At 39.0% G+C, this 24,755-nt stretch overlaps 1 protein-coding gene across 1 annotated transcript; it reads right to left on the bottom strand.

Moving 5' to 3' along the window:
• Window positions 1-7,265: 7,265 nt before the first annotated feature.
• LOC141396543 (sodium-coupled monocarboxylate transporter 1-like) lies at window positions 7,266-17,920 on the bottom strand. The gene is made up of 10 exons (XM_073972101.1): window positions 17,910-17,920; window positions 17,644-17,847; window positions 17,194-17,353; window positions 17,002-17,119; window positions 9,061-9,128; window positions 8,834-8,985; window positions 8,633-8,773; window positions 8,089-8,572; window positions 7,685-7,842; window positions 7,266-7,620 (listed from the first exon to the last, which is right to left on the bottom strand). The coding sequence occupies exons 2-10, from the start codon at window positions 17,841-17,843 to the stop codon at window positions 7,266-7,268; spliced, it is 1,836 nt and encodes a 611-aa protein (XP_073828202.1). The 5' UTR covers window positions 17,844-17,847; window positions 17,910-17,920.
• Window positions 17,921-24,755: the final 6,835 nt, after the last annotated feature.

Raw genomic sequence — 24,755 nt, 5'->3', positions numbered from 1 at the left:
TAAATTGGAAAAGGAATACTGAGGAGAGGGTTAAGAGGGGTTTTGTGGCACTCTATTCCTGCAAGAACTCCATTGGTAAAAGTTGGGGTCTCAGACCAAAGATCATACACTGGTTGTAAGATACCGTGGTTCTCCCCATTCTTACCTATGGTGGGCTTGTCCGGTGGCATGCACTCGAGAACAGTGCACTTCTGTCCAAATTATCTAGTTTTCATAGAGCCGCATCTCTGCTAATCTCTGGTGCCATTAGAAGTACACCTCAAGCCGCCCTGAATATGATACTTGATCTCCAACCTCTGGACATCACTATCAACTTTCAGGCGGCGAGGACGGCTTTCAGGCTTAGAGAGGCAGGTATGTGGTAGTGTTCACGACATTTGGACATGCAAAGGTCCTCTCCCCCTTTACCGATTTACCTGAGTTTAGTGGATCCAATCACATCAGTGATTATATAACCACTGTACTCAACTTCAACCAAATCAACGTTACAATCCCAAGCAGGGATGCCTGGTCTAGTGGTAGCCCTCCTCTTGGCGGTCTGGCCATCTACACAGACGGCTCCAAGATGGAGGATGGCACAGGTGCCGGTGTCTTCTGCGAAAACCCACCGATTAAGCAATCCTTCAAACTCAATGAGAATTGCAGCGTTTTTCAGGCAGAAATTTTTGCAATAAGGAAAGCAGTGGAGATGGTCAATGAACTTGGGAGCAGCCTTATAGGACCGGTGACTATTTTTGTCGACAGTCAAGCGGCCCTTAAGGCCCTCAAGTCGTGGACCATAAATTCAAAAGCTATCCTCGACTGCAAAAACGCTCTGCTTGAAGTACGTGATATCGTTGGTCTTTGCTGGGTTCCAGGACACAGTGATATAGAGGAAAACGAAGAGGCGGATGAACTAGCAAGGGGTGGCTCTCAGTCGATTGACTTACCAGCCGAGTCATCTACCAGACCACCAAAGTGCTACTACATCCGAAAACTTCGCGGCTTCTTTCTTGAGAGAGAGGGAACCTGGCTGTAAGGTATCCAAGGTAATCTGGCCTAGCTACTCTCAATCTAGAACCAATTCTCTCTTTTCACTAAATAAGTTAGGGATAAAGACCACTGTAGGACTCATTACCGGTCATAACATGGTCAGGTCCGTAACTTCTAGATGGGACAACAATAGTGTAGACTATTGTAGGCTATGTCAAGACCCAGAAGAAACAGAGACGGTCGAACATTTACTATGTAGGTGCCCCTCGCTACTCACGAGGAGACATCGATTCTTCGGTAGATATGAGATAAATACTCTGACTTTCTTCTCCGACATAGACCCCATCTACTTATACCAATTTGCCAAAAATCTTGCATGGCTGGCAAACAAAACTAATTAATCTTTTGCTTTTATTCCTCTTCACACAGGGGATAATAACCGGCTCTTCTCTGAACCATGGCCTCATCAGCCACACACCCACATCCACAGTACATCTTTTTCTTCACATCAAACAACCTCAGTCCAGCATCTATCTCATTACTCATCACTAGATGAGGATGGTTAGGATGGTCGTAGAGAAAATCTGATTAGACAGAAACTCGTTTTATTACAAAATAAAACAAATTAGGCCCAGAAATTTTTGCATTTTTTGCATATTTAGCATATCGTGCATTTTTTGACATATTTTGACATATCTGCATAAACTGAGCATATGCAAAACCACATGCAAAAATATATTGAAGGATTTGTGGTCTAAATATCCCACCGAAATGACTGAAATTTGGTACTAAGTCTTCGTTAGGGGTATGCAACTTTACAACTGAAATCTGTCCGCATAGGTCCACGTCTACATATAGCCGCCATAGAACGGTTCCTCCCGATTTTCGATATTTTGATGGTTGTGGCCTCAATATCCCACCGAAATGACTGAAATTTGGCATTTTGTCTTCGTTGTAGGCAATGAACGGAAAGAAACAAAACGATTCCCGTACCAATCACACAACGCCACAAACTTTTCAGCTTCTCTGAATCGTTTCATTCTCACAACCAAAACAAAAACACAAACTTTTCAACGTAAAAAGAAACCGTACGATTGGTGAAATGTAACTTCGGCTATGCTTTGCCAAGTTGTTTCATTCACCACCGAAACGACAAGTATTTTTGGGAAACGTTTGCCGTGCGTTATGGTCAATGACACACTCAGACACACACACACACACACACACACATGTGATTGCTTAACAACCCTATAAGTTAGCATCAGCATACCACAGTGAATTTTATCAACCACCAAACGTTTTTGATTTATTCACATGTGTTAAGTACTATTTAGTTTTCTATCTGTTGTTGTGGAGTTGAGTACTTTTCGCTTTTCGTTTTGTTCGTACTCACGAATGTAAACAAAACGAAACTAAACAGCGAGCTCGGTCAACGAGGGTTATGTTTCGTTTTGTATTGTTCCTATGGAAAGTACGAAACGAAACGATTGGAAATTTTATTTAAATTATTTTTACGAACTCTGGTTGTAGGTATAAAACTTTCCACCTGAAATTTGTCGGTATAGGCCCACGTCTTCATATAGCCCCCATAGAACAGTACCTCTGGATTTCTGAAATTTGGAATATCCCTCCGAAATGGCTGAAATTTGGTATTAAGTCTTCGTTGGGGGTATAAAACTATCCACCTGAAATTTATCGGTATTGGTCCACGTCTTCATATAGCCCCCATAGAATGGTACCTCCCGATTTTCGGTATTTTGAAGGTTGTGGCCTCAATATCCCACCGAAGTGACTGAAATTTGGCATTTTGTCTTCGTTGTGGGTATAAAACTTTCCACCTAAAATTTATCGGTATAGGTCCACGTCTTCATATAGCCCCCATCGAACGGTAGCTCCGGGTTTCTGGTATTTTGAAGGTTGTGCCCTCAATATCCCTCCGAAATGGCTGAAATTTTGTATTAAGTCTTCATTGGGGGTACAAGATTATCCACCTCAAATTTATCGGTATAGGTCTACGTCTTCATATAGCCCCCATAGAATGGTACCTCCCGATTTTCGGTATTTTGAAGATTGTGGCCTCAATATCCCACCGAAGTGACTGAAATTTTGCATTTTGTCTTCGTTGTGGGTATAAAACTTTCCACCTAAAATTTATCGGTATAGGTCCACGTCTTCATATAGCCCCCATCGAACGGTAGCTCCGGGGTTCTGGTATTTTGAAGGTTGTGCCCTCAATATCCCTCCGAAATGGCTGAAATTTTGTATTAAGTCTTCCTTGGGGGTACAAGACTATCCACCTCAAATTTATCGGTATAGGTCTACGTCTTCATATAGCCCCCATAGAATGGTACCTCCCGATTTTCGGTATTTTGAAGGTTGTGGCCTCAATATACCACCGAAATGACTGAAATTTGGCATTTTGTCTTCGTTGTGGGTATAAAACTTTCCACCTGAAATTTGTCGGTATAGGTCCACGTATTTATATAGCCATCATAGAATGGTACCTCCGGATTTCTGGTATTTTGAAGGTTGTGCCCTGAATATCCCTCCGAAATGGCTGAAATTTTGTATTAAGTCTTCCTTGGGGGTAAAAAACTTTGCACCTAAGATTTGTCGGTTTAGGTTCAGGCATTCATATAGTCCCCATAGAATGATACCTCCCTATTTTCGCTATTTTGAAGGTTGTGGCTGTAGCTATACATTTCTCTATTTTATTGACTTGTCTGAATAGAATTTTAAACAGAAAAATTGTACACACAAACATTTTTGTACCTATTATTGAAAAACTTGTTGCATAACAAAATATGTAAAATGCATAAATTTTGCATATGCAAAAATTTATGCATTTTGCATAATTTTGCATATGCCATATGTTTCGAGTGCAATGTAATCAGAAGCCAAAAATATGCCCAGTCCCAAAATTTGACATGAATCGGATCAAAAATAGGGGTTGCATAAAATTCCGCTGTCTACTCATCACATCCATTACTCATCACATCCATCACACCACTCCGTAACAACTAATCTGCAATAGACCAACCACCGCACATCAACACAGAATATACCAGTCATCACACACAACAGCTTTTTTTTTTTCATCACAACTCATCAACACCACACTCAACTTTAAACAAACAACCACAACATATAGCTAAATTTAAGGATGATCACAATGGACCTCAAGGTCTCCGAGTGAAGTAGCTGCCAACAACGGTAGCTGCGCGTCCTAAAACCAATCAAAATGGTAAACAGCTACCTTGAAGATAGATTTATTATTTTTCATAGAAGACCTCATGGCTCAAAATAAAAGACCCCTTTGGGTTTTTTTAGGCAAGTCTTGCTTAAAGTATTATAGATATAGAAGACTACTTTAAGATCTTCTACAGATAATAGAAGACCTTAAGGTCTTCTTTAGACCGTAGAACACCACAAAATCTTTTACAGAATGAAGAATACCTCAAAAAAACCTCTTCAATCGACCTCTATAGAATATCTTTAGGTCTTCTATGGGCAATAGAAGACTTCAAGGGGTCTTCTATAGACAATAGAAGACCTCAAAGGGGTCTTCTATAGACAGTAGAAACCCTCAAGGGGTTCTTCTGTAGACAGTAGAATACCTGAAGGTCATCTACAGCCCATAGAAGACCTCAAGGTCATCTATAGACCATAGAAGGCCTCAAGGTCTTCTATAGACAGTAGAAGACCTCATGGTCGTCCATAGACATTAGACGACCTCAAGGTTTTCTATAGTCAATAGTAGACCTCTAGGTATTCTATAGACAATAGAAGACCTCCAGGTCTTCTATAGACAGCAGAAGACCTCAAGCAGACTTTTTTTAGACATTAGAAGACCGCAATGACTCTTCTATAGATAGTAGAAGACCTCAAGAGCTCTACAAGAGACACTAGAAGACCTCACGCAGTCGTATGTAGGCAATAGAAAATCTTACGTGATCTTATTTAGACAATAGAAGACCTCAAGGTCTTCTATAGACAGCAGAAGACCTCATGGTCGTTCATAGACATTAGACTACCTCAAGGTCTTCTATAGGCAATAGTAGACCTCGAGGTATTCTATAGACAATAGTAGTCCTCGAGGTATTCTGTAGACAATAGAAGACTTCCAGGTCTTCTACAGACAGCAGAAGACCTCATGCGGACTTTTTTAGACATTAGAAGACCGTAAGGACTCTTCTATAGATAGTATAAGACGTCAAGATCTCTACAAGAGACACTAGAAGACCTCACGCAGTCTTCTGTAGGCAATAGAAAATCTTAAGTGATCTTTTTTACACTATAGAATACCTTAAGGTCTTCTATAGACAGTAGAAGACCTCATGGTCGTCCATAGACATTAGACGACCTCAAGGTCTTCTATAGACAATAAAAGACCCCAAGGTCTTCTATAGTCAATAGTAGTCCTCGAGGTATTCTATAGACAATAGAAGACCTCCAGGTCTTCTACAGACAGCAGAAGACCTCAAGCGGACATTTTTTGACATTAGAAGACCGCAAGGACTCTTCTATAGATAGTTGAAGACGTCAATAACTCTACAAGAGACACTAGAAGACCTCACGCAGTCTTCTGTAGGCAATAGAAAATCTTAAGTGATCTTTTTTAGGCACTGGAAGACCTCAAGGTCTTCTATAGACAGCAGAAGACCTCATGGTCGTCCATAGACATTAGAAGACCTCAAGGTCTTCTATAGACAATAAAAGACCTCAAGGTGTTCTATAGACAGCACAAGATCGCAAGCGGTCTTCTTTAGACAATAGAATACCTCAAGGGTTCTTCTATAGACAGTATAAACCTCAAGGGCTCTTCAATAGACATTATAAAGCACCACGCAGTCTTTTGTTGAGAGTAGAAGATCTCAAGTGCCCCTCAAGGAGTCTTCTGTGGAAAGTGGAAGGCCTCGAGTGTTCTTCTATAGACCGCAGAAGACCTCAAACTATTCTATAGACAGTAGAAAACCTCAAGGTCTTCTATAGACATTAGAAGATCTCAAGGTCATCTATGGACAATAAAATACTTCATGGTCTTCTATAAGGGTATCTTAAGGACTTTTATAGACAGTAGTGGAACTCATTCTATTGACAGTAGAAGACCTCACAATATCTTCTGTGGAAACTATAGGCAGGTCTTCCAAAAAAAAATTAGGAGACCTCAAGGTCTTCTATAAACAATGTAAGATCTTGGGGAAGATATGCCCATAAAAGACCTCGAGGTCTTCTACTGTCTATACGAGTAGAATACTTTGAGGTCTTGAACTGTCCATAGGCGGTCTTGAGGTCTTTCACAGTCCATAGATGACCTTGAGGTTTTCTAGTGTCTTGTATAGACATTAAAAGACCTCGTGGTCTTGTTTTACAGTAAAAGACCTCAAGGACTTCTATAAACAAAAGAAGACCTTAAACTCTTCTATACACAATAGAAGTACTCTGGGCCTGTTATAGAGAGTAGAAGACCTCGAAGTCTTTTGCAGATAGTAGAAAACCTTAAGGCCTGCTATGGAATGTGGAAGACCTCAAGGTCATCTATGGACAATAGATGCAGAGAGTAGTATATATCAAGGTCTTCTATAGACAATAGAAGACAGAAGAAGCCTCCTGGTCGTATATAGAGAGTAGAAGATCTCAATGGGTCCTTTAAATACAGTAGAAGACTTGACGGTACCCTCAAAGGGTATTCTATAGACAGTAGACGGCCTCAGGAGGTATTGTATAGACAGTAGAAGATCTCAGGGTGTATTGTATAGCCAGTGGAAGAGCTCAAGTTATGGTTAAGATATGGACATTAGAAGACCTCAAGATCCTTTATAAACAAAAGATCTCAAGGTATTCTAGAGACAATAGAAGACCTCAAAGTCTTCTATATACAAGAGTCTTCTATATACAGTAGAAGACCTCACGGTGTCTTCTGTAGGATACCACACGGGATCCTCTCTAGACAGTAGAAGATCTCAGGGGCTCTTCTATATATACTAGAATACCCCATAGAGTCTTCTGTAGACAGTAGAAATCCATAAGTGGTCTTCTATAGACAATTTAAGACTTCAGGGGGTATTTTTTAGACAATAGAAGGGTCTTTTAGGGGGTATTCTTAAGACAATAGAAGACCTTAAGACTAAAAGACCTCAAGGGGTATTCATTCTAAAGACAAGAGAAAACCTCAACAAGTCTACTGAAGATAAGACTTAAAGAGGTCTTCTAGGAAAATAACACATTTATTGGTGCTTTAAAAAAAAAAAACTTTTTTATTCTACATAACCTCACTTTTTTTTGTCAAAACATTATTCTTTTATAGTCATCGTTATTTGAAGATTTGCGCCGGCCAACGAAGGATGTGGCGTTTTTAATGGCATATTCTCTGGTTGCCTTGGTTCTAGACTCAAAGTTTTGCTTATAATTGGTGAATATAATTTCGGATCCAATTTTTCATCTTCTTCCGGTTTCCAAATGTAACTTAATGGAATGGCGGTAAGCCATACCAGAAGTACTCCGATCACTTGATACCAATAAAAGGATATTTCAAAGATTGAAAATGGACGATTGCTACCAAATGCTGTTGTCACCAAGGGAATATCGTCGGTGGGGATTGGGTTCGGTGTAGATACCAAATGATGGGTGGAGGAGGTGTTAGTGTTGCTGCAAATGGAACCAAGGTATTATGTATGCGTTATCTATACAGTCGATGGAATTATATACTTACATATCTTTCATTAATCCGTAGAAATTGTAATTTTCACATTCATCAATTCGGGTCGGAAGAGGATCGTATTTGATGGCACCGGAGTTAAAACGCATTTGGGCATTGCCAATAATCCACAACATTATGGACATGCTAACACCAATGGAAACTATGACCACCTGAAAAAAAGTGTATAGATATTATAAAGGATCTTGAGGTCTTCCAAAAGGGGATTGAAAATCTCAGGGTAATAAATATTACATTGAGGTCTCCCCAAAAGAATGGATGGTAAGCCTCTATGTCCAAATATGTACTATAGATCAAGGAGGTTTCTTGAATAGAAACTCTGTCTTAGTTTCCTAAAGATAATAGAAGGCCTCCACCTCCTCGTAATGTCTATCGAAGTCATTAGAATCTTCTCTTACCTTCCCCTTAACTCTTGGCACCAGCATGCCCAGGAGAAAAACGCCCACTACCACACCAGTATTTAGAGCTAGAATTGTCAAAATCGTTTGTAGAATGGAGCTGAATTGTTCCACCAAAAATCCTCCCACAATACAATAGCAACCCATGGCCACAACAAATATTTTCATTATGGCATTGGCCCGAGCATCGGTGTGACGAATAAACGGTTTGACATAATCGAAATATGCCACCCCGGCCAGGGAATTCAGGGTGGCCGACATGGTGCTGAGAGCTGCACTAAAGACACAGGAAACAAAAATTCCCGGCATACCGCGCAAATGGCCCACAACATCTTGTACGAAAAAGGGCATCAATTTATCGGGTTTCTCAACCACACCCGCCAATATGGGATCACAGCCAGCATAACGGGCATACATGATTACGCCCGTAAAACAATTCAAAAACATTATGATCAGGATACCAACGCCGGTAATGAGCAGCGATCTGTAGCGTAATATGAGAATTGGAATTAACTGGGGGTCTTATGATGTACCCTCAACTTACCTTTTGGCATTTTCCAAACTTGGCAGCGAAACAATGCGCTGTACACAGCTTTGATTGAGACCAATGTGACCAATCCATAGGCAGAAACCTCCGCTAAACATTCCCATAACCGAATTTCGTATGCGAGGATCAAATCCAAAACTGTAAGCCAATAGACAATAATATAAGATTTGTATTACTGTTTAAAACATTCTCTCTTACTATAGGTTCAAGCGTCCACCCTCTTCGGCAAGATTCAAAACTTTCTCCAAACCACCAACTTTGGCAACACCCAATACCGCAACCAACACTACGGAGGTTATCATTATTCCTGCTTGTACCACATCGGTCCAAACGACAGCCTTTATACCTCCCTGGGGGAAGACGAAAAATGAAACATATTGAGAAGAACGGGAAGAAGAATGCCGAAGGTAAACCGAAGAACTTACCAACATTGTATAGAATATGCAGATCGAACACACAATCGCATTTATCAGATGGATATTTATCCCAGTAACTGTAAGATAAGTGAACAATGTATTAGAATCTGACCTCAAGGTAAACAGAAGAAGTTAACTCAAGCTCTCCCATAGACAATGGCTTCTGAAGTCAAAAGAAGACATTAAGGTATTCATTCGATAATAGAGTACATCAAGTTCGTGTGAAGACAAGGTTTTCCATGGACAAAATCAGATCCTAGGCAATAAAATAACACAGTCTTCTGGAGACAACAGTAGATCTCAGGTCATCAGCAGGCAAAAAAAAAACGTAAATGCCTTTTAGAGACAATAGAAGACTGCAAAGTCTTCAATTCCGAATAGAAGACCTAAAGAAACCCTTATCGAAGGCCTATGAAGAAATCCCTATGGAAGAAATCCCCCTTTAGCAGTTCTTCCTTAGAGAGACAGGAAAAAAACCTTTCGGTGATCTTTTATAGAGTGAAGACCCCCTTATGAGGTCTACCATGGCGAAAAGGACACTTTCGGAGGTCTTCTATAGATCTTCAAGTTAAACAGAAGAAGTTAACTCAAGATCTTCTTCTATATAAGACCTTTTAAAGAGTCAGACTCTTTTCAGAAGGCCCATAGAGTGTCTTCTATAAGGAAAATACCCCTTTAACAGGCCTTATACAAGTACAAGAGCCATTAAGAGGTATTCAATAAGGGGAAGAGCCCTTTGAATGGTCTTATATAGAGACAAGACCCCTTTCAGAGGCCTTGCATAAGCAGAAGAACCTTTTTAAAAGTCTTCTATCTAAAGAAGACCTCTTTGGAAGGTCTTCTGCATAGTGAAAACACCTTTAGGAAGTCTACCACAGAGAGAAGATCCCATTAAGAGGTCTTCTCTGGAGAGAGGATCTATTTAGTGGGGGTCTTCTCCAGACAGATGATCCCTTTTGGAGGACTTTTATGGAGAAAAGACTTCAATGGAAAGTCTTTTATGGGGAAAAAATCTCTTTAGGAGATCACCTACATATAGAAGTCCCCTTTAGCAGGTCTCCCTTAAAGAGACGACCGATTTAAGAGGTCTTCCATCGAGAAAAAACCCTTTCGGCGGTCTTTTATAGAGTAAGGACCCCCTCATGAAGTCTTTCATTGAGAAAAGGCCCTTTTCGGAGGTCTTCTATGAAGAAATGACTTTTTTTAGGAAACTCTTTTTGTAGGTCTCCTATAAATAAAAGTTCCCTTTAGAAGGTCTTTCTTTCTTAGAGCGAAGACTCATTTATGAGGTCTGCTATAGAGAGAAGGCCTCTTAAGGAGGTGTTATGTAGAAAGAATAACTCTTTAGGAGGTCTCCCATAGAAATGAGGCATCCTTTAGGAGGTCTTCTATGAAGAGAAGAACTCTTCTATGGGGAAAAGACATATTTGGGAGGTCTCTTATAGATAGAAGACACTTTAGGAGGTATTTCTTAGAAGGAATACCCTTACGAGGGTTCTGCTATAGAGCGAAGAACCTTTTAGGATGTCTTCCTTAGAGAGAAGACTCATTTATGAGTTATTCAATAGATAAAATAACCACTTTAGGGGGTCTGATATTAATAAATTATCCCTTTCTGAGGTCTTCTATAAAGTGAAGATCCCCTTATGTGGTCTTCCATGGAAAAATGACCCCTTTCGGAGACATTCTATAGAGAGAGATGATCCCTTTAGGAGGTCTTTCTTAGACCGTAGACCCATTTATGAGGTATTCTATAAAGAGATGATCGCTATAGGAGGCCTTCTATGGAGAGAAGACTTCTTTAGAGAGAGATTTTTTGTAGGTCTCCTATAGATAGAAGTCCCCTTTAGAAGGTCTTTCTTAGAGAGCAGACCCATTTATGGGGTCTGCTATAGATAGAAGACCCCTTTAGCAGGTCATTTATAGAGAAGACCTATTAAGGAAATATTGTGTAGAAAGAATACCTCTTTAGAAGATCTCCCATAGAAAGAAGGTGGTTTTCTCTGGAGGGATTATCTGCTTAGGAGGTCTTCTGTGAAGAGAAGAACTCTTTAGGAAGTCTTCTATGGGGAAAATACATCTTTGGGAGGTGTCTTATACCTAAAGATCATGTGAAGACAAGGTCTTCTATGGACAAAATCAGATCATAGACAATAAAATAACTCAGTCTTCTAGAGACAACAGGTTGATGTCAGGTCATCAACAGGCAATAAAAGACGTAAATGCCTTTAAGAGACAAAAGAAGACTGCAAAGTCTTCAATTCAGAATAGAAGACCTGAAGAAAACCTTATCGAAGACCTCTGAAAGGGCTCTTCTTTCTATATAAGACCTTTTACAGAGTAAAGAGGTATTCTATAAGGAGAATACCCCTTAAAGAGGCCTCCTACATGTAGAAGAGCCATTAAGAGGTATTCCGTAAGGAGAAGAGCCCTTTAAAAGATCGTATATAGAGAGAAGACCCCTTTCAGAGGTCTTCCATAAGGAGAAGAGCATTTTTAAAGGTCTTCTATCGAAAGAAGATCCCTTTTTAGAAGGCCTTCTGCAGAGAAAAAAAACTTTGGAAGGTCTACAGAGATAGCATACCCCATTAGGAGGTCTTCTCTGGAGAGAGGATCTCTTAAGGGGAGGCTTCTGTAGGAAGAAATCCCTATGGAGAGAAAACTTCAATGGGAAATCTTCCTTAGAGAGACGACCGATTTAAGAGGTATTCCATCGAGAAAAAACCCTTTCGGTGGTCTTTTATAGTGTGAAGACCCATTTATGAGGTCTTCCATGGCGATAAGGACACTTTCGAAGGTCTTCTATAGAGAGATGATCCCTTTTCGCGGTCTTTTTTAGATAGACTACCGATTTATGAGAAAACACCACTTTGGCAAGCCTTCTATAGAGTGTAGACTTCTTTAGAAAGCCCTCTTTTATAAGTCTCCTATAGATAGAAGTCCCCTTTAGAAGGTCTTTCTTAGAGAGGAGACCCATTTATGAGGTCTACTATAGAGAAAAGACCTACTAAGGAGGTATTCTGTAGAAAGAATATCTCTTTAGGTGGTCTCCCATAGAGAAAAGTCACCCATTAGGATGTTTTCTCTGGAAGGATTATCTGTTTAGGAGGTCTTCTTCTTTAAGATGTCTTCCTTAGAGAAAAGACCCATATACGAGGTCGTTTAAAGAGAAAATAACCACTTTAGTGATCATTTATAGATAAAAGGCCACCTTAGGGTGTTCCATATTCAGTGAAGATCCCTTAATGAGGTTTTCCGTAGAGCGAAGACTCTTTTCGGGGTTGTACTATAGTAAGATGATCTCTTTAGGAGATCTTCTGTGGGAAAAAAGACCTCTTAAAGAAATCTTCTTAAGAGAAAAGACCCCTTTAGGAGGTTTTCTCTAGACAGATGGACCCTTTTGGAGGTCTTTTATGGAGAAAATACCTCTCTAGGATGTCTCCTTTCTTATATAGAAGACCCATTTATGAGGTCTACTATAGAGAGAAGACCTCTTAAGGAGGTATTCTGTAGAAAGAATATCTCTTTAGGTGGTCTCCATAGAAAAAAGGCCCCCTTTAGGAGGTTTTCTCTGGAGGGATTATCTGTTTAGGAGGTCTTCTATGAAGAGAAGAACTCTTTAGGAAGTCTTCTATGGGAAAATACATCTTTGGGAGGACTCTTATAGATAGAAGACCCTTTAGGATGTGTTTCTTAGAGAGAAGACCATTACGAATGAATGTCTTCCTTAGAGACGATCTATTTATGAGGTCTTTTAAAGAGAAAATAACCACTTATAGATAAAAGACCACCTTAGGGGGTTCCATATTGAGTGAAGATCCCTTTATGAGGTTTTCCGTAGAGCGAAGACTCGTTTCGGAGTTGTACTATAGTAAGATGATCTCTTTAGGAGATCTTCTATGGAGAAAAGACCTCTTAAGGAAGGCTTCTTAAGAGAAAAGACCTCTTTAGGAGGTCTTCTCTAGACAGATGGACCCTTTTGGAGGTCTTTTATGAAGAGAAGACTTCTTTATGAAGTCGTCTATAGAGAAAATACCTCTCTAGGATGTCTGCTTTCTTAGAGAGAAGAGTCATTTATGAGGTGTACCATAGAGACAAGACGACTTAAGGAGGTGTTGTGTGGAAAGAATATCTCTTTAGGTGGTCTCCAATAGAAAAAGGCCCCCTTTAGGAGGTTTTCTCTGGAGGGATTACCTGTTTAGGAGGTCTTCTATGAAGAGAAGAACTCTTTAGGAAGTCTTCTATGGGGAAAATACATCTTTGAGAGGACTCCTATAGATAGAAAACCCTTTAGGAAGTGTTTCTTAGAGAGAAGACCCCTTACGTGAGGTCTGCTATAGAGGGAAGAACCCTTTAGGATGTCTTCGTTAGAGAAAAGGCCCATTTATGGGGTTGTTTAAAGAGAAAATAACCACTTTAGTGATCATTTATAGATAAAAGACCATCTTAGGGGGTTCCATATTGAGTGCAGACCCCTTTATGAGGTTTTTCGTAGAGCGAAGACTCGTTTCGCAGTTGTACTATAGTGAGATGATCTCTTTTGGGAGATCTTCTATGGAGAAAAGTACTCTTAAAGAAGTCTTCTTGAGTGAAAAAAGACCTCTTTAGGAAGTCGTCTCTAAACAGATGAACCCTTTTGGAGGTCTTTTATGAAGAGAAGACATCTTTATGAAGTCTTCTATGGAGAAAATACCTCTCTAGGATGTCTCCTATAGATAGAAGTCGCCTTTAGCAGGTTTTCCTTAGAGTAACTACCCATTTACGAGGTCCTCTATTGAGCAAATTCCACTTTCGGAGGTCTTCAATATAGAGATGATTCCTTTAGGAGGTTTTTTTTAGAGAAAACCCCCTTTCGGAGGTCTTCTATAGAGTAAAGACCCCCCTTATGAGGTCTTCCATTGAGAAAAAACCCTTTCTGAGACCTTCTAAAGAGAGATGATACCTTTAGGAGATCTTTCTTAGACAGTAGACCCATTTGTGAGGTCTTCTATAAAGAGATGATACCTTAAGGAGGTCTTCTATGGAGAGAAGACTTCTTTAAGGAGTTTTTCTTTAGAAGGTCTCCTATAGATAAAAGTCCCCTTTAGAAGGTCTTTCTTGCAGAGAAAACCCATTTATAAGGTTTGCTATAGAGAGGAGACCCCTACATCTATACAGAGAAGACGTCTTAAGGAGATATTCTGTAGAAATAACACTCTTCACGTGGTCTCCCATGTAAAGCAGACCCACCTTTAGGAGGTCTTCTTTAGATACATAATCTATTTAAGAGGTCTTCTATAAAATAAGACCTCTTTAGGAAGTCTTCTATGGGGAAAATACATATGTAGGTCTCCTATAAAGGAAAGATCCCTTTAGGATGTTTTCCTGTCATTTATGAGGTATTTTATAAAAGAAAAAATAACTACTTTTGAGGGTCTTGTACTACTTGTGGGGGGCATATATTGAGAGACGATCTGTTTAGTAGGTCTTCTATGGAGAGAAGACCTCCTTAGAAAGTATTTTATGGAGAAAATACCTCTTTAGGAATTCTCCAATAGATAGAATACCCCTTTAGAAGGTCTTCCTTATAAAGGAAACCTCTTTGTAAGGTTTTCTATTGAGGTAAGATCCTCTAGGATATCTTCCTTACAGAGGCGATGCATTTATGAAGTCTTTTATAGCGTAGAATACCTATTTCGGAGGTCTACTATTGAAAAATGTTAACTTTAGGAGGTCTTCTATGGATAAAACACATCTTTAGGCATTCTTCTAAATAAAAAAGACCTCGTTAGGAGGCTTTCCATAGAGAAAAACCTCTTTGTGAGGTCTTCTATAGATAAAATACCCTTTATGTGGCCTTCTATGGTCCTCTTTAGGGATCAACTATAAAGGTAAGATCCTCTATGGTGTCTTCCTTAGAGAGGCGATGCATTTATAACGCCTTTTATAGCGAAGAAGGTCTATTTCGGAGGTCTACTATTGAGAGATGTTCACTTTAGGAGGTCAACTATGGATAAAACACATCTTTAGGAAGTCTCGTAAAAGGAATAGACCTCCTTAGGAGGCTTTCCATTGAGAAAATCTTTTTTGTGAGGTCTCCTATAAAGATAAGACCCTTCCTTAGAGAGGCGACTCATTTATGAGGCCTTTTATGGAGAAAAGTCACCTTTTTAGGGATCAACTATGGAGAAAAGGCCACTTTAGGCGGACTTCTATAGAGTGAAAGGTCTTGTATAGATAAAAGACCACTTTAGGAGGCCTTCTATAGACAGAAGACTTCTGCAGGAGGTCTTATATAGAAAGAAGGCGAACTTTGGAAGTATTTTACAGAATCTACTATAGAATAGAGTCCCCATTAGAAGGCCTTTTTTAGAGATAAAACTCTTTTCTAAGGTATTCAATTGAGGTAAGACACTCAGGGGTGTCTTCCCCAGAGGAGACTCATTTTTGAGGCCTTTTATAGCGAAGAAGACCTGTTTCAGACGTCTTCTATAGGGAGGTGTTATCTTTAGGACGTCTTCCTTAGAGAGAAAAACCTTTAGTAAGGACTTCTCGCTCGTTAGGGATCATCTATGGCGAAAATGCATCTTTAGGGGGTCTTCTATTGAGTGAAGACCCCTTTATGAGGATATTTGTATGAAAAAGACCCTTTGGGCGGTATCCAATAGAAAGAAGACTACTGGAGGTATATTATAGGCTGAGTACCCCTTTGAGAGATCTTGTATAGAAAGAAGACCACTTTAGGAGGTCTTCTATAGATAGAAGACGCCTTTTGGAGGTATTTTACGGGACCTGCTATAGAGGAGAGACCCATTTAGATGGTCTTTTTTAGAGCCTAGAACCCTTATAAAGGGTAGACCTATTTAAGAGCTAGTCTGTAGATAGAAAACCCCTTTAAAGGATCTTCTTTAGAGAGAGACCCCTATATCAGCTTTCCATAGAGAGAAGATCACTTTAAAACACTGATGGGCAGAAATGCTCTGCCTCACACACAAAAGTGTAAAAAATACATGAGTCTCTCGCAATTTGCCCATCAATGCTTTAAAACGGCAATCGGCACACAACAAGAACAAATTGAGCAAACGTTGTTGTTAGTTCATGGCAGAATGCGACACCTCTTTACTCGCGAGCAAGCAAAGAGAGTTTCTCTCTCCACTCACTAATTGAAAAACCATGCACTGACAACAGTGTTTGCTCAAATTGTTGTTGTTGTGTGCCGTATTCTGGTTCATGGTTTTTCAATTAGTGAGAGATGCGCTCTTTGCTTGCTCCCGAGTAAAAGGCTGCGGAATGTTGCTTTAAAACACACGCATTGCTTGCGGTCTCACGCATACGACTCTCTCTCTCGCTCTCTCCACAAGCAGCGTGTGCGTTAATGCATTGCTAAAATTAAAGATCATTGAAACAAGTGACAGAAGAACCTTCTTCATTGACTTCTGAACGAAGACTGAATGGTGGTTGTTCTGTTGTTATTCTCATCAAGGGCACGTGTGCCCCTTTTTGCCGGATGCTGCTTTAAAAGGTCTTATACAGTGAGAAGACCCTTTTGAATGGATTTTAGACAGAAGATACATTTATCAGTCTTTTATAGCGAGAAGAACCTTTTACGAGGCTTTCTTTAGGGGAAGATCCCTTTAGGAGTTATTCTATGGGGAGACTGCGCCTTTTGGAGATCTTCTAAGAAGAGAAGACTCATTTGGGTGATTTTTCTATGGAGGGAACAGCGTTTGGGAGGTCTTCTATAGAGAGAGAGAACCCCAGGAGATCTGCTATAAACGGAAGACCCTTTTAGGAAGGCTACCATACAGAGAAGAGGCCGTTAAGAGGCCTCACATATAGATAAGACCTCTCAAGGAGGTTTTCTACAGAAAAAGAACTCCTTGAGGATGGCTTTCATAAATAGAAGACTCCTTCAAGAAGATTTCTATTTATAGAACATTAGAAGATATCAATGTCTGAGATAAACCTTACCTTGAGCAAAGGCCAACGATGGAACAAACATGAGAACCGGTAGCATAAGGCATGCACTCATAACGAAGGTTCCGGTTATCAGTTTACGAGTCCATCTATTAAAACGTAACTGAAGATACTGCAAAGTAACGGAAATGTAGTTAATTTGGATTCTTGGGTTCTTTGGACCGAGCTTGAAACTGTATTCCTTACCTCATAACAATTTGTTATGTTGTTGTTGTAGAAGACTGGAACAATAATGTAATTTAAGATTGGTACAATGACAATAACCGAAGTCATCATAATCATGTAGCCAATGCCAAAGGAATAGTTTTCGGAGGGCACCGACATGATGGCTATACCCGAAAGTTGACTAAAAGAAAGAAAAACAAATAAAGAATTAAATTAAGGAATGGAATGAATGGATGGATGAATCTATAGTGCTTGGTGACCGTATGTTCCTTGAAGAAGATACTGGGCATCATGACAACTTGGAGATTTTCTGTTGTTAAATCAACCATTATTAACAGACTTAGACCTTGAGTTCTGAGATCTAAATCTCCTCTTCTCTTCCCATCTTTATTGCCGTGTTATAAAACTTATCCCAATCGATCTTATCTTCTTTTCACTTTCATTGCCTTCAGCGTACGTTTCGTGACTTACCTTGCTATCAGTGATATGGCTATGGGTAGGGTTTTCATTTTCTTGCCACCCATTAAATACTCCTCGGTGGTGTTTTTCGATTTCGAAAAGAAACCAAAATATACACCAATACCGGCGGATACCATTAGCATAACGGTGAATACGATATAGTCCACGGTGCCAAAGGAAAACATTTTGTCGGGTGTAGGTTTAGTTTCCATGGTGCTGGGAGAAGGAGATGCTTTAAACAATTTCACTTTTCCAGAGATTTTTTGTTGGCTCGCTACCTTGTGAAGATCTCAACATCTAAATCCAATCTGAAGCTGAAAATTTTGGCAGAAACACGAAAATAGCTGTTATTTGGTGTTTCTTATCAAATGCTACCCTACAACAGGGGGATCTAGTTAATTATATTTGTATTAGAAGTTATAACCTAGCCAGATTTTTTTTTTTTGACAGTGAAACATGGCTATCATGTATGACTTGTGTTTGCTATTACAGTCATAAAGTGTGGGACAAGCATCTTCCTGTAAAGTAATGCCCAACTGTAGTTTAGATTGACTCATCAGTTATGTACCTCAGATAGCAGCAGCAGTGTGGGTATCGTGATATCTTTATAGTAGCATTTATATGGCATTGACGCTGTCGGGATTATAAATTCTTGTTTTTTTTTTTTTGTAAGATAATCCGGTGCTCACCGCTTTCTATAACTTTTGGAATATGCTCTCTGTTGGAATGATGAAATCGTAGTGCAAAATTACTTCCAGAGATCAGATCGGAAAAAAGTATTTATGGTTATTGTTTTCCACACTTAGTAGAGGTAAGACCTGTTTATGAGGTGTTCTATAGAGTAAAACAACCATTTAGAGGCCTTTAATCGAGACAAAACTACTACAAGAAGGTCCGCTATAGAGAGAAGAGGCTTCAAGAAGGCTTTTATAGATATAAAATTCCTTTAATAAGTCTTCTATGAAAAAAATAACTCCTTAGAAAGTCTCCTACAAATACGGTAAATAGAGGAAACCCCTTTAAAGGAGGAGTGATCTTCTATAGGGAGAAGAACTCGTTTAAGGTATCCTTTAGGGGATCTTCTATAGACAAAGATCTTCTTAAGAGGTCTTCTTTACAGAGAAGACATTTTTAGAAGTTCATATATGGAGAGAAGACCTCATTAAGAGGCCTTATTACGAGGTATTCTATAAAAGAAATTCTCTTTAAGAGGTCTTCTATACAGAGAAGATCTCTTTAGGAAGATTTCTATGGAGAGAATTTATTAGGATGTCTAGTATAGAAAGAATACTTCTTTATGCTGTCTGATATAGAGAGAAGGCCTCTTTTGGAGATATTCTATAGAAAGAAGAGGTCGTATATACAGAGAAGAGGTCTTCTGAAGAGAGAAGGCTTCTTTAGGAGGACTTCTATAGATACTGCTATATAGAGAAGACTTTTTTAGAAGGTCTTGCATAGAGAGAAGTCACCTCTAGGAGGTCTTACATAGAGAGAAGTCCTCTCTATACAGAGAAGACCTTTTTAGGAAGCCTTCTTTAGAGAGAATACCTCTTTTAGGAATCTCCTAAAGGGAGAAAACCCCTTTAGATGGTCTTATGTAGAGAGAAGACCTCTTTAGATGATCTTCTGTAGAGAGAAGACCTCTTTCCATCATCTTCTGTAGAGAGAAGATAGATAGTCTTTTGTAGAGATAAAACGTCATTAGAAGGTTTTCCATAGAAAGAAGAGGTCTTCTATGTAGGGTAGACATCATTAGAAGGTCTCCTATAATGACTGCTGTAGAGAGAACGTCTTCTATACAAAGAAATCCTCTTTAGGAGATTTTCTATACAGAGAATACCTCTTTATGCGGTTTCTTAAAGAGAGAAATCCTCTTTAGGAGATCTTCTCTTTAGAGGACTTCTATGGAGGGAAGACCTCTATAGGAGGTCTTTTATAAAAAGAAAACCCCTTTAGGAAGTATTCTATTGAGAGAAGACACCATTAGAAGATCTTCTACAGAGAGAAGGCCTCTTTAGGAGATCCACTTTGGAGAGAATGCCTATTTAGAAGATCTTCTATAGAAAGAAGAGGTCTTCTATAGAGAGAAGAAGTCTTCTATAGAGAGAAACTCTTTTTAGGAGGCATTCTCTAGAGACTTCTCTAGAGAGAATACCTTTTTCGGAGGTTTTCTATAGAAAGAAGACTTTCTTACGAAGTCTTCTATAGAGAGAAGACATCTTTATGATGTTTAATATAGGAAGAATACCTCTTTAGAAGGTCTTCCATAGAGAGAAGTCTTCCCTGGGAGGTCTTCTATACAGAGAATATCTCTTTAGGCAGCCTTCTTTAGAGATAATACCTCTTTTAGGAATCTCCTAAATTAAGAAAACCTCTTTAGGAGGTCTTCTATAGAGAGAAGACCTCTTTAGATTGTATTCTGTAGAGAAAATACCTCTTTAGATGGTCTTTTGTAGAGATAAAATGTCATTAGAAGGTCTTCTATAGAAAGAAGAGGCATCACCAGAAGGTCTCCTATAATGACTGCCATAGAGAGAGCGGCTTCTATACAAAGAAGTCATCTTTAGGAGGTTTTTTTATACAGAGAATACCTCTTTATGCGGTTTCTTAAAGAGAGAAATTCTCTTTAGGAGATCTTCTCTCTAGAGAACTTCTATGGAGAGAAAACCTCTACAGGAGAAACCCCCTTTAGGAAGTATTCTATTGAGAGAAGACACCATTAGGAGATCTTCTACAGAGAGAAGGCCACTTTAAGAGGTTCACTATGGAGAGAATACCTATTTAGAAAGTCTTCTAAAGAAAGAATACCTCCTATAGAGAGAAGAAGTTTTCTATAGAGAGAACCCCTTTTTAAGAGGTATTTTATAGAGACTGCTCTAGAGAGAAAACCTTTTCTGGAGGTTTTCTATAGAAATAAGACTTCCTTACGAAGTATTCTATAGAGAGAAGGCATCTTTAGGATGTTGAATGTAGAGAGAATACCTATTTAGAAGATCTTCTATAGAATGAAGAGGCCTTCTTTGGAGAGAAAACCTCTTTAGGAGGTCTTCTATAGAGAGAAAACACCTTTACGAAGTCTTCTATAGAGAGAAGGTCTCTTTAAAAGATTTAATATAGAGAGAATACCTATTTAAAAGGTCTTGTATAGACTGAAGAGGTCTTCTGCTGTAGAGAGAATGTTTTTTATGTGGTCTTCTATAGAGAGAAGACATCTTCACGGGGTCTTCTATAGAGCGAACACCTCTTCAGGAGGTCTTCTGTACAGAGATTACCTATTTAGAAGGTCTTTCATAGAGAATAGACCTCTTTAGGAGATCTTTTGTAGAGAGAATTTAGAAACAAGATGTCTCATGTGGTTGGCAGAGGTCTTCTATAGAAAGAAAGCCGCTTTAGGGGGTATTCTATAGAGCGAAGTCCTCCTTAGGGTGTCTTCTATGGGGTGAAGACCTGTTTATGAGATATTCTATAAAGAGAAGACTTCTTTATGTGGTATACTATAGAGAGAAGACCTCTTTAGGAGGTCTTCTATAGAGAGAGGGCATCTTTATGAGGTATTCTTTAGAGAGAAAACCTCTTTAGCATGTCTTCTATGGAGTGAAGACCTCTTTATAGGGTATTCTATAGAGAGAAGGCCTAGTTATGAGGTAATTTTTTTAGAGAGAAGGAAGTCTTCTATAGAAAGAATGCAGTTTTAGGAAGTCTTCTATAGAGAGAAGGCGTCTTTAGGATGTTTAATATAGAGAGAATACCTATTTAGAAGATCTTTATAGAATAAAGAGGCCTTCTATAGAGAGAAAACCTCTTTAGGAGCTCTTCTATAGAGAGAAGACCCCTTTACGAAGTCTTCTATAGAAAGAAGGTCTCTTTAGGAGATTTAATATAGAGAGAATGCCTATTTATAAAAAAGTCTTCTATAGAATGAAGAGGTCTTCTGCTGTAGAGAGAATACTTTTTAGGAGGTCTTCTATAAAGAAAAAAAATATCTTCTATAGAGAGAAGAAATCTTCACGAGGTCATCTTTAGAGAGAACACATCTTCACGAGGTCTTTTGTAGAGAGAACACCTCTTTACGAGGTCTTCTGTAGAGAGAAGACATCTTCAGGAGTTCTTCTGTACAGAGAATACCTATTTAGAAAGTCTTCTATAGAAAATAGACCACTTTAGGAAGTCTTTTGTAATGAGAATTTAGAAAGAAGAGCTCTCTTCTACCGAGAGAAAACCCCTTTAGGGGGTATTCTGTAGAGAGAAGTCCTCTTTAGGATGTCTTTCATGGAGTGAAGACCTCTTTATGAGATATTCTATAGAGAGAGGGCCTCTTTAGGAGGTCTTCTATAGAGAGAATGCCTCTTTATGAGGTATTCTATAGAGAGAAGATCTCTTTATGAGATATTCTATAAAGAGAAGACCTCTTTAGAAGGTCTTCTATAGAGAGAAGACCTCTTTATGAGGTATTTTTTAGAGAGAAGACCTCTTTAGAAGGTCTTCTATAGAGAGAAGACCTCTTTATGAGGTATTTTTTAGAGAGAAGACCTCTTTAGGAGGTATTCCATGCAGAGAAGACCTCTTTGTGAGATATTCTATATAGAGAAGACCTCTATATGGGTTATTCCATAAAGAGAAAAGACCTCTTTAGAAGGCCTTCTATAGAGAGAAGGCCTCTTTATGAGGTATTTTTTAGGGAGAAGACCTCTTTAGGAGGTATTCCATACAGAGAAGACCTCTTTGTGAGATATTTTATATAGAGAACACCTCTATATGGGGTATACCATAAAGAGAAAAGACCTCTTTAGAAGGTCTTCCATAGAGAGAAGGCCTCTTTATGAGGTATTTTTTAGGGAGAAGACCTCTTTAGGAGGTATTCCATACAGGGAAGACCTCTTTGTGAGATATTCTATAAAGAGAAGACCCTATATGGGGTATTCCATAAAGAGAGAAGATCTGTTTACGATGTATTCTATAGAGAGAAGGCCTCTTTATGAGGTATTCTTTAGAGAGAAGACCTCTTTAGGAGGTATTCCATACAGAGAAGACCTCTTTGTGAGATATTCTATAACGAGAAGACCTCTATATGGGGTATTCCATAAAGAGAGAAGATCTGTTTACGATGTATTCTATAGAGAGAAGGCCTCTTTATGAGGTATTCTTTAGAGAGAAGACCTCTTTAGGAGGTATTCCATACAGAGAAGACATCTTTGTGAGATATTCTATAAAGAGAAGACCTCCATATGGGGTATTCCATGAGGAGAGAATACCTCTTTAGGAAGTCTTCTATAGAGGGAGGGCAATTTTAGGAAGTCTTCAATAGAGAGAATGCGTCTTGAATAAGTATTCTATAGAGAGAAGACACCTTTAAAAGGTATTCTATAGAGCAAAGACCTTTTGTGGAGGTGTACCATAGAGAGAATATCCCTATAGGAGGTTTTCTGTAGTGAGAAGACCCCTTGAAGGGGTCCGCCATAAAGAGAAGACCCCTTGAGGAATTATTTTATAGTAAGAAGGATGTTCTGTAGAGGGGTGTTCTGCCTTCTTTATAGAGAAGACCCCTTGAGTATGTATTCCATAGAGAGAATCTTATATATGGAGAATACACCTTGAGATAGGTGTAGAAGGTCCTTTTAGCAGCTCTTATAGAGATAGAAGATCTCTTTAGGAGTTATTTTGTAGAATTTCTTTTATAGAGAGAAGACACCTTAAGGTTATTTTATTGAGAGTAGAATCCATTAGGAGCTCTTAAGGGGGAAAACTTGTCTTAAATAGGTATTCTATAGAGAGAAGACACCTTGAAAAGGTATTCTATTCTTTTGTGGAGGTTTACCATATAGACAATATCCCTACAGGAGGTTTTCGGTAGTGAGAAGACCCCTTGAAGGGGTTCGCTATAAAGGGAAGACCCCTTGAGGAGGTATTTTATAGTAAGAAGGGTGTTCGGTAGAGGGCCTTCTTTGCAGAGAAGACCCCTTGAGTATGTATTCCATAGAGAGAGTCTTATATATAGAGAAGACACCTTGAGATAGGTGTAGAAGGTCCTTTTAGCAGCTCTTATAGAGATAGAACCCCTCTTTAGGAGTTATTTTGTAGAATTTCTTTTATAGAGAGAAGATCCCTTTAGGGTATTTTATTGAGAGTAGAATACATTAGGAGGTCTTAAGGGGAAAAACCTCGTCAGTAGTGCGATTTTCTAACTCATTTTTTGAGTTACCAAGAAAAATCGATAAAATTAAAATGCTTATAATTTCGGTAATTAACGAAAATTTTCGGTAAGTTAACAACCAAACCAAAGCTGTTGATAAATCCTACCGATAGCAACAGGGCTGTCAACTTTTATTGATACTTCTCATTCATAATTTTGCGTTTTACTTTTACCGACATTCGTCGGTAACTCAAAAAATGAGTTAGAGAATCGCACTACAGGAGGAGTTCTATAGGTAGAAGATCCCCGTCAGGAAGTCTTCTGTACAGAATATACCCCTTTAGGAAGTCTACTACAGATGGAACTCTGCATATGAAGGTCGTCAATGGAGAAAATTCACCTGTAAGAGGTCCTCTATAGAAAGAGACCGTTTAGGAAGTTGTTTAAAGATAGGAGAGTCTTTTAGGAGAACTTCTATAGAGAGAAGATCCCATTAGGGCCTCCCTTAATATGTTTCATTTTTCCTAAAGTCATCTTTAGTACCAATAGTATGACCATAGATGCAATTGAAGGATGTTTTGTTAACCCATAGAAGACACATTTAGGAGGTCTTCTGTGCAAAGAATGCACCCCTAGCAGGTTTTATATGAAAAGAAGACCGCTGTAGGTAGAAGTATTCGCAGAGACTAACCCTTAAGGAAGTCTTGTATCTATAGAAGATCTTTTGAGGATAATTTCTAGCCATGGATAAGCTCATTAGAAAGCCGTACATGTGTGAGAGATCTCTTATCTAACTTAGGATGATTTTCTATATTTTGAAGATCTCTGTAGGAGTGTTTATGGTCAAGAAGTTTTAGGATGTCTTCTATAGAGAGAAGGCGTCTTGAATAGAGGTCATTGGAGAGAAAACCTCGTTAGGAAGACTTCTATAGGAACCTCTTTAGGATGTCTACTACAGATGGAACTCTGCATTTGAAGGTTGTCAATGAAAAAA

The sequence above is a fragment of the Musca autumnalis genome, unplaced genomic scaffold (assembly GCF_047663935.1).
Source record: "Musca autumnalis isolate F117 unplaced genomic scaffold, ASM4766393v1 scaffold_1, whole genome shotgun sequence".
Classification (NCBI taxonomy): domain Eukaryota; kingdom Metazoa; phylum Arthropoda; class Insecta; order Diptera; family Muscidae; genus Musca; species Musca autumnalis.
The sequence above is the reverse complement of the archived record's forward strand: the minus strand, read 5'-3'. Positions and strand labels throughout refer to the sequence as shown.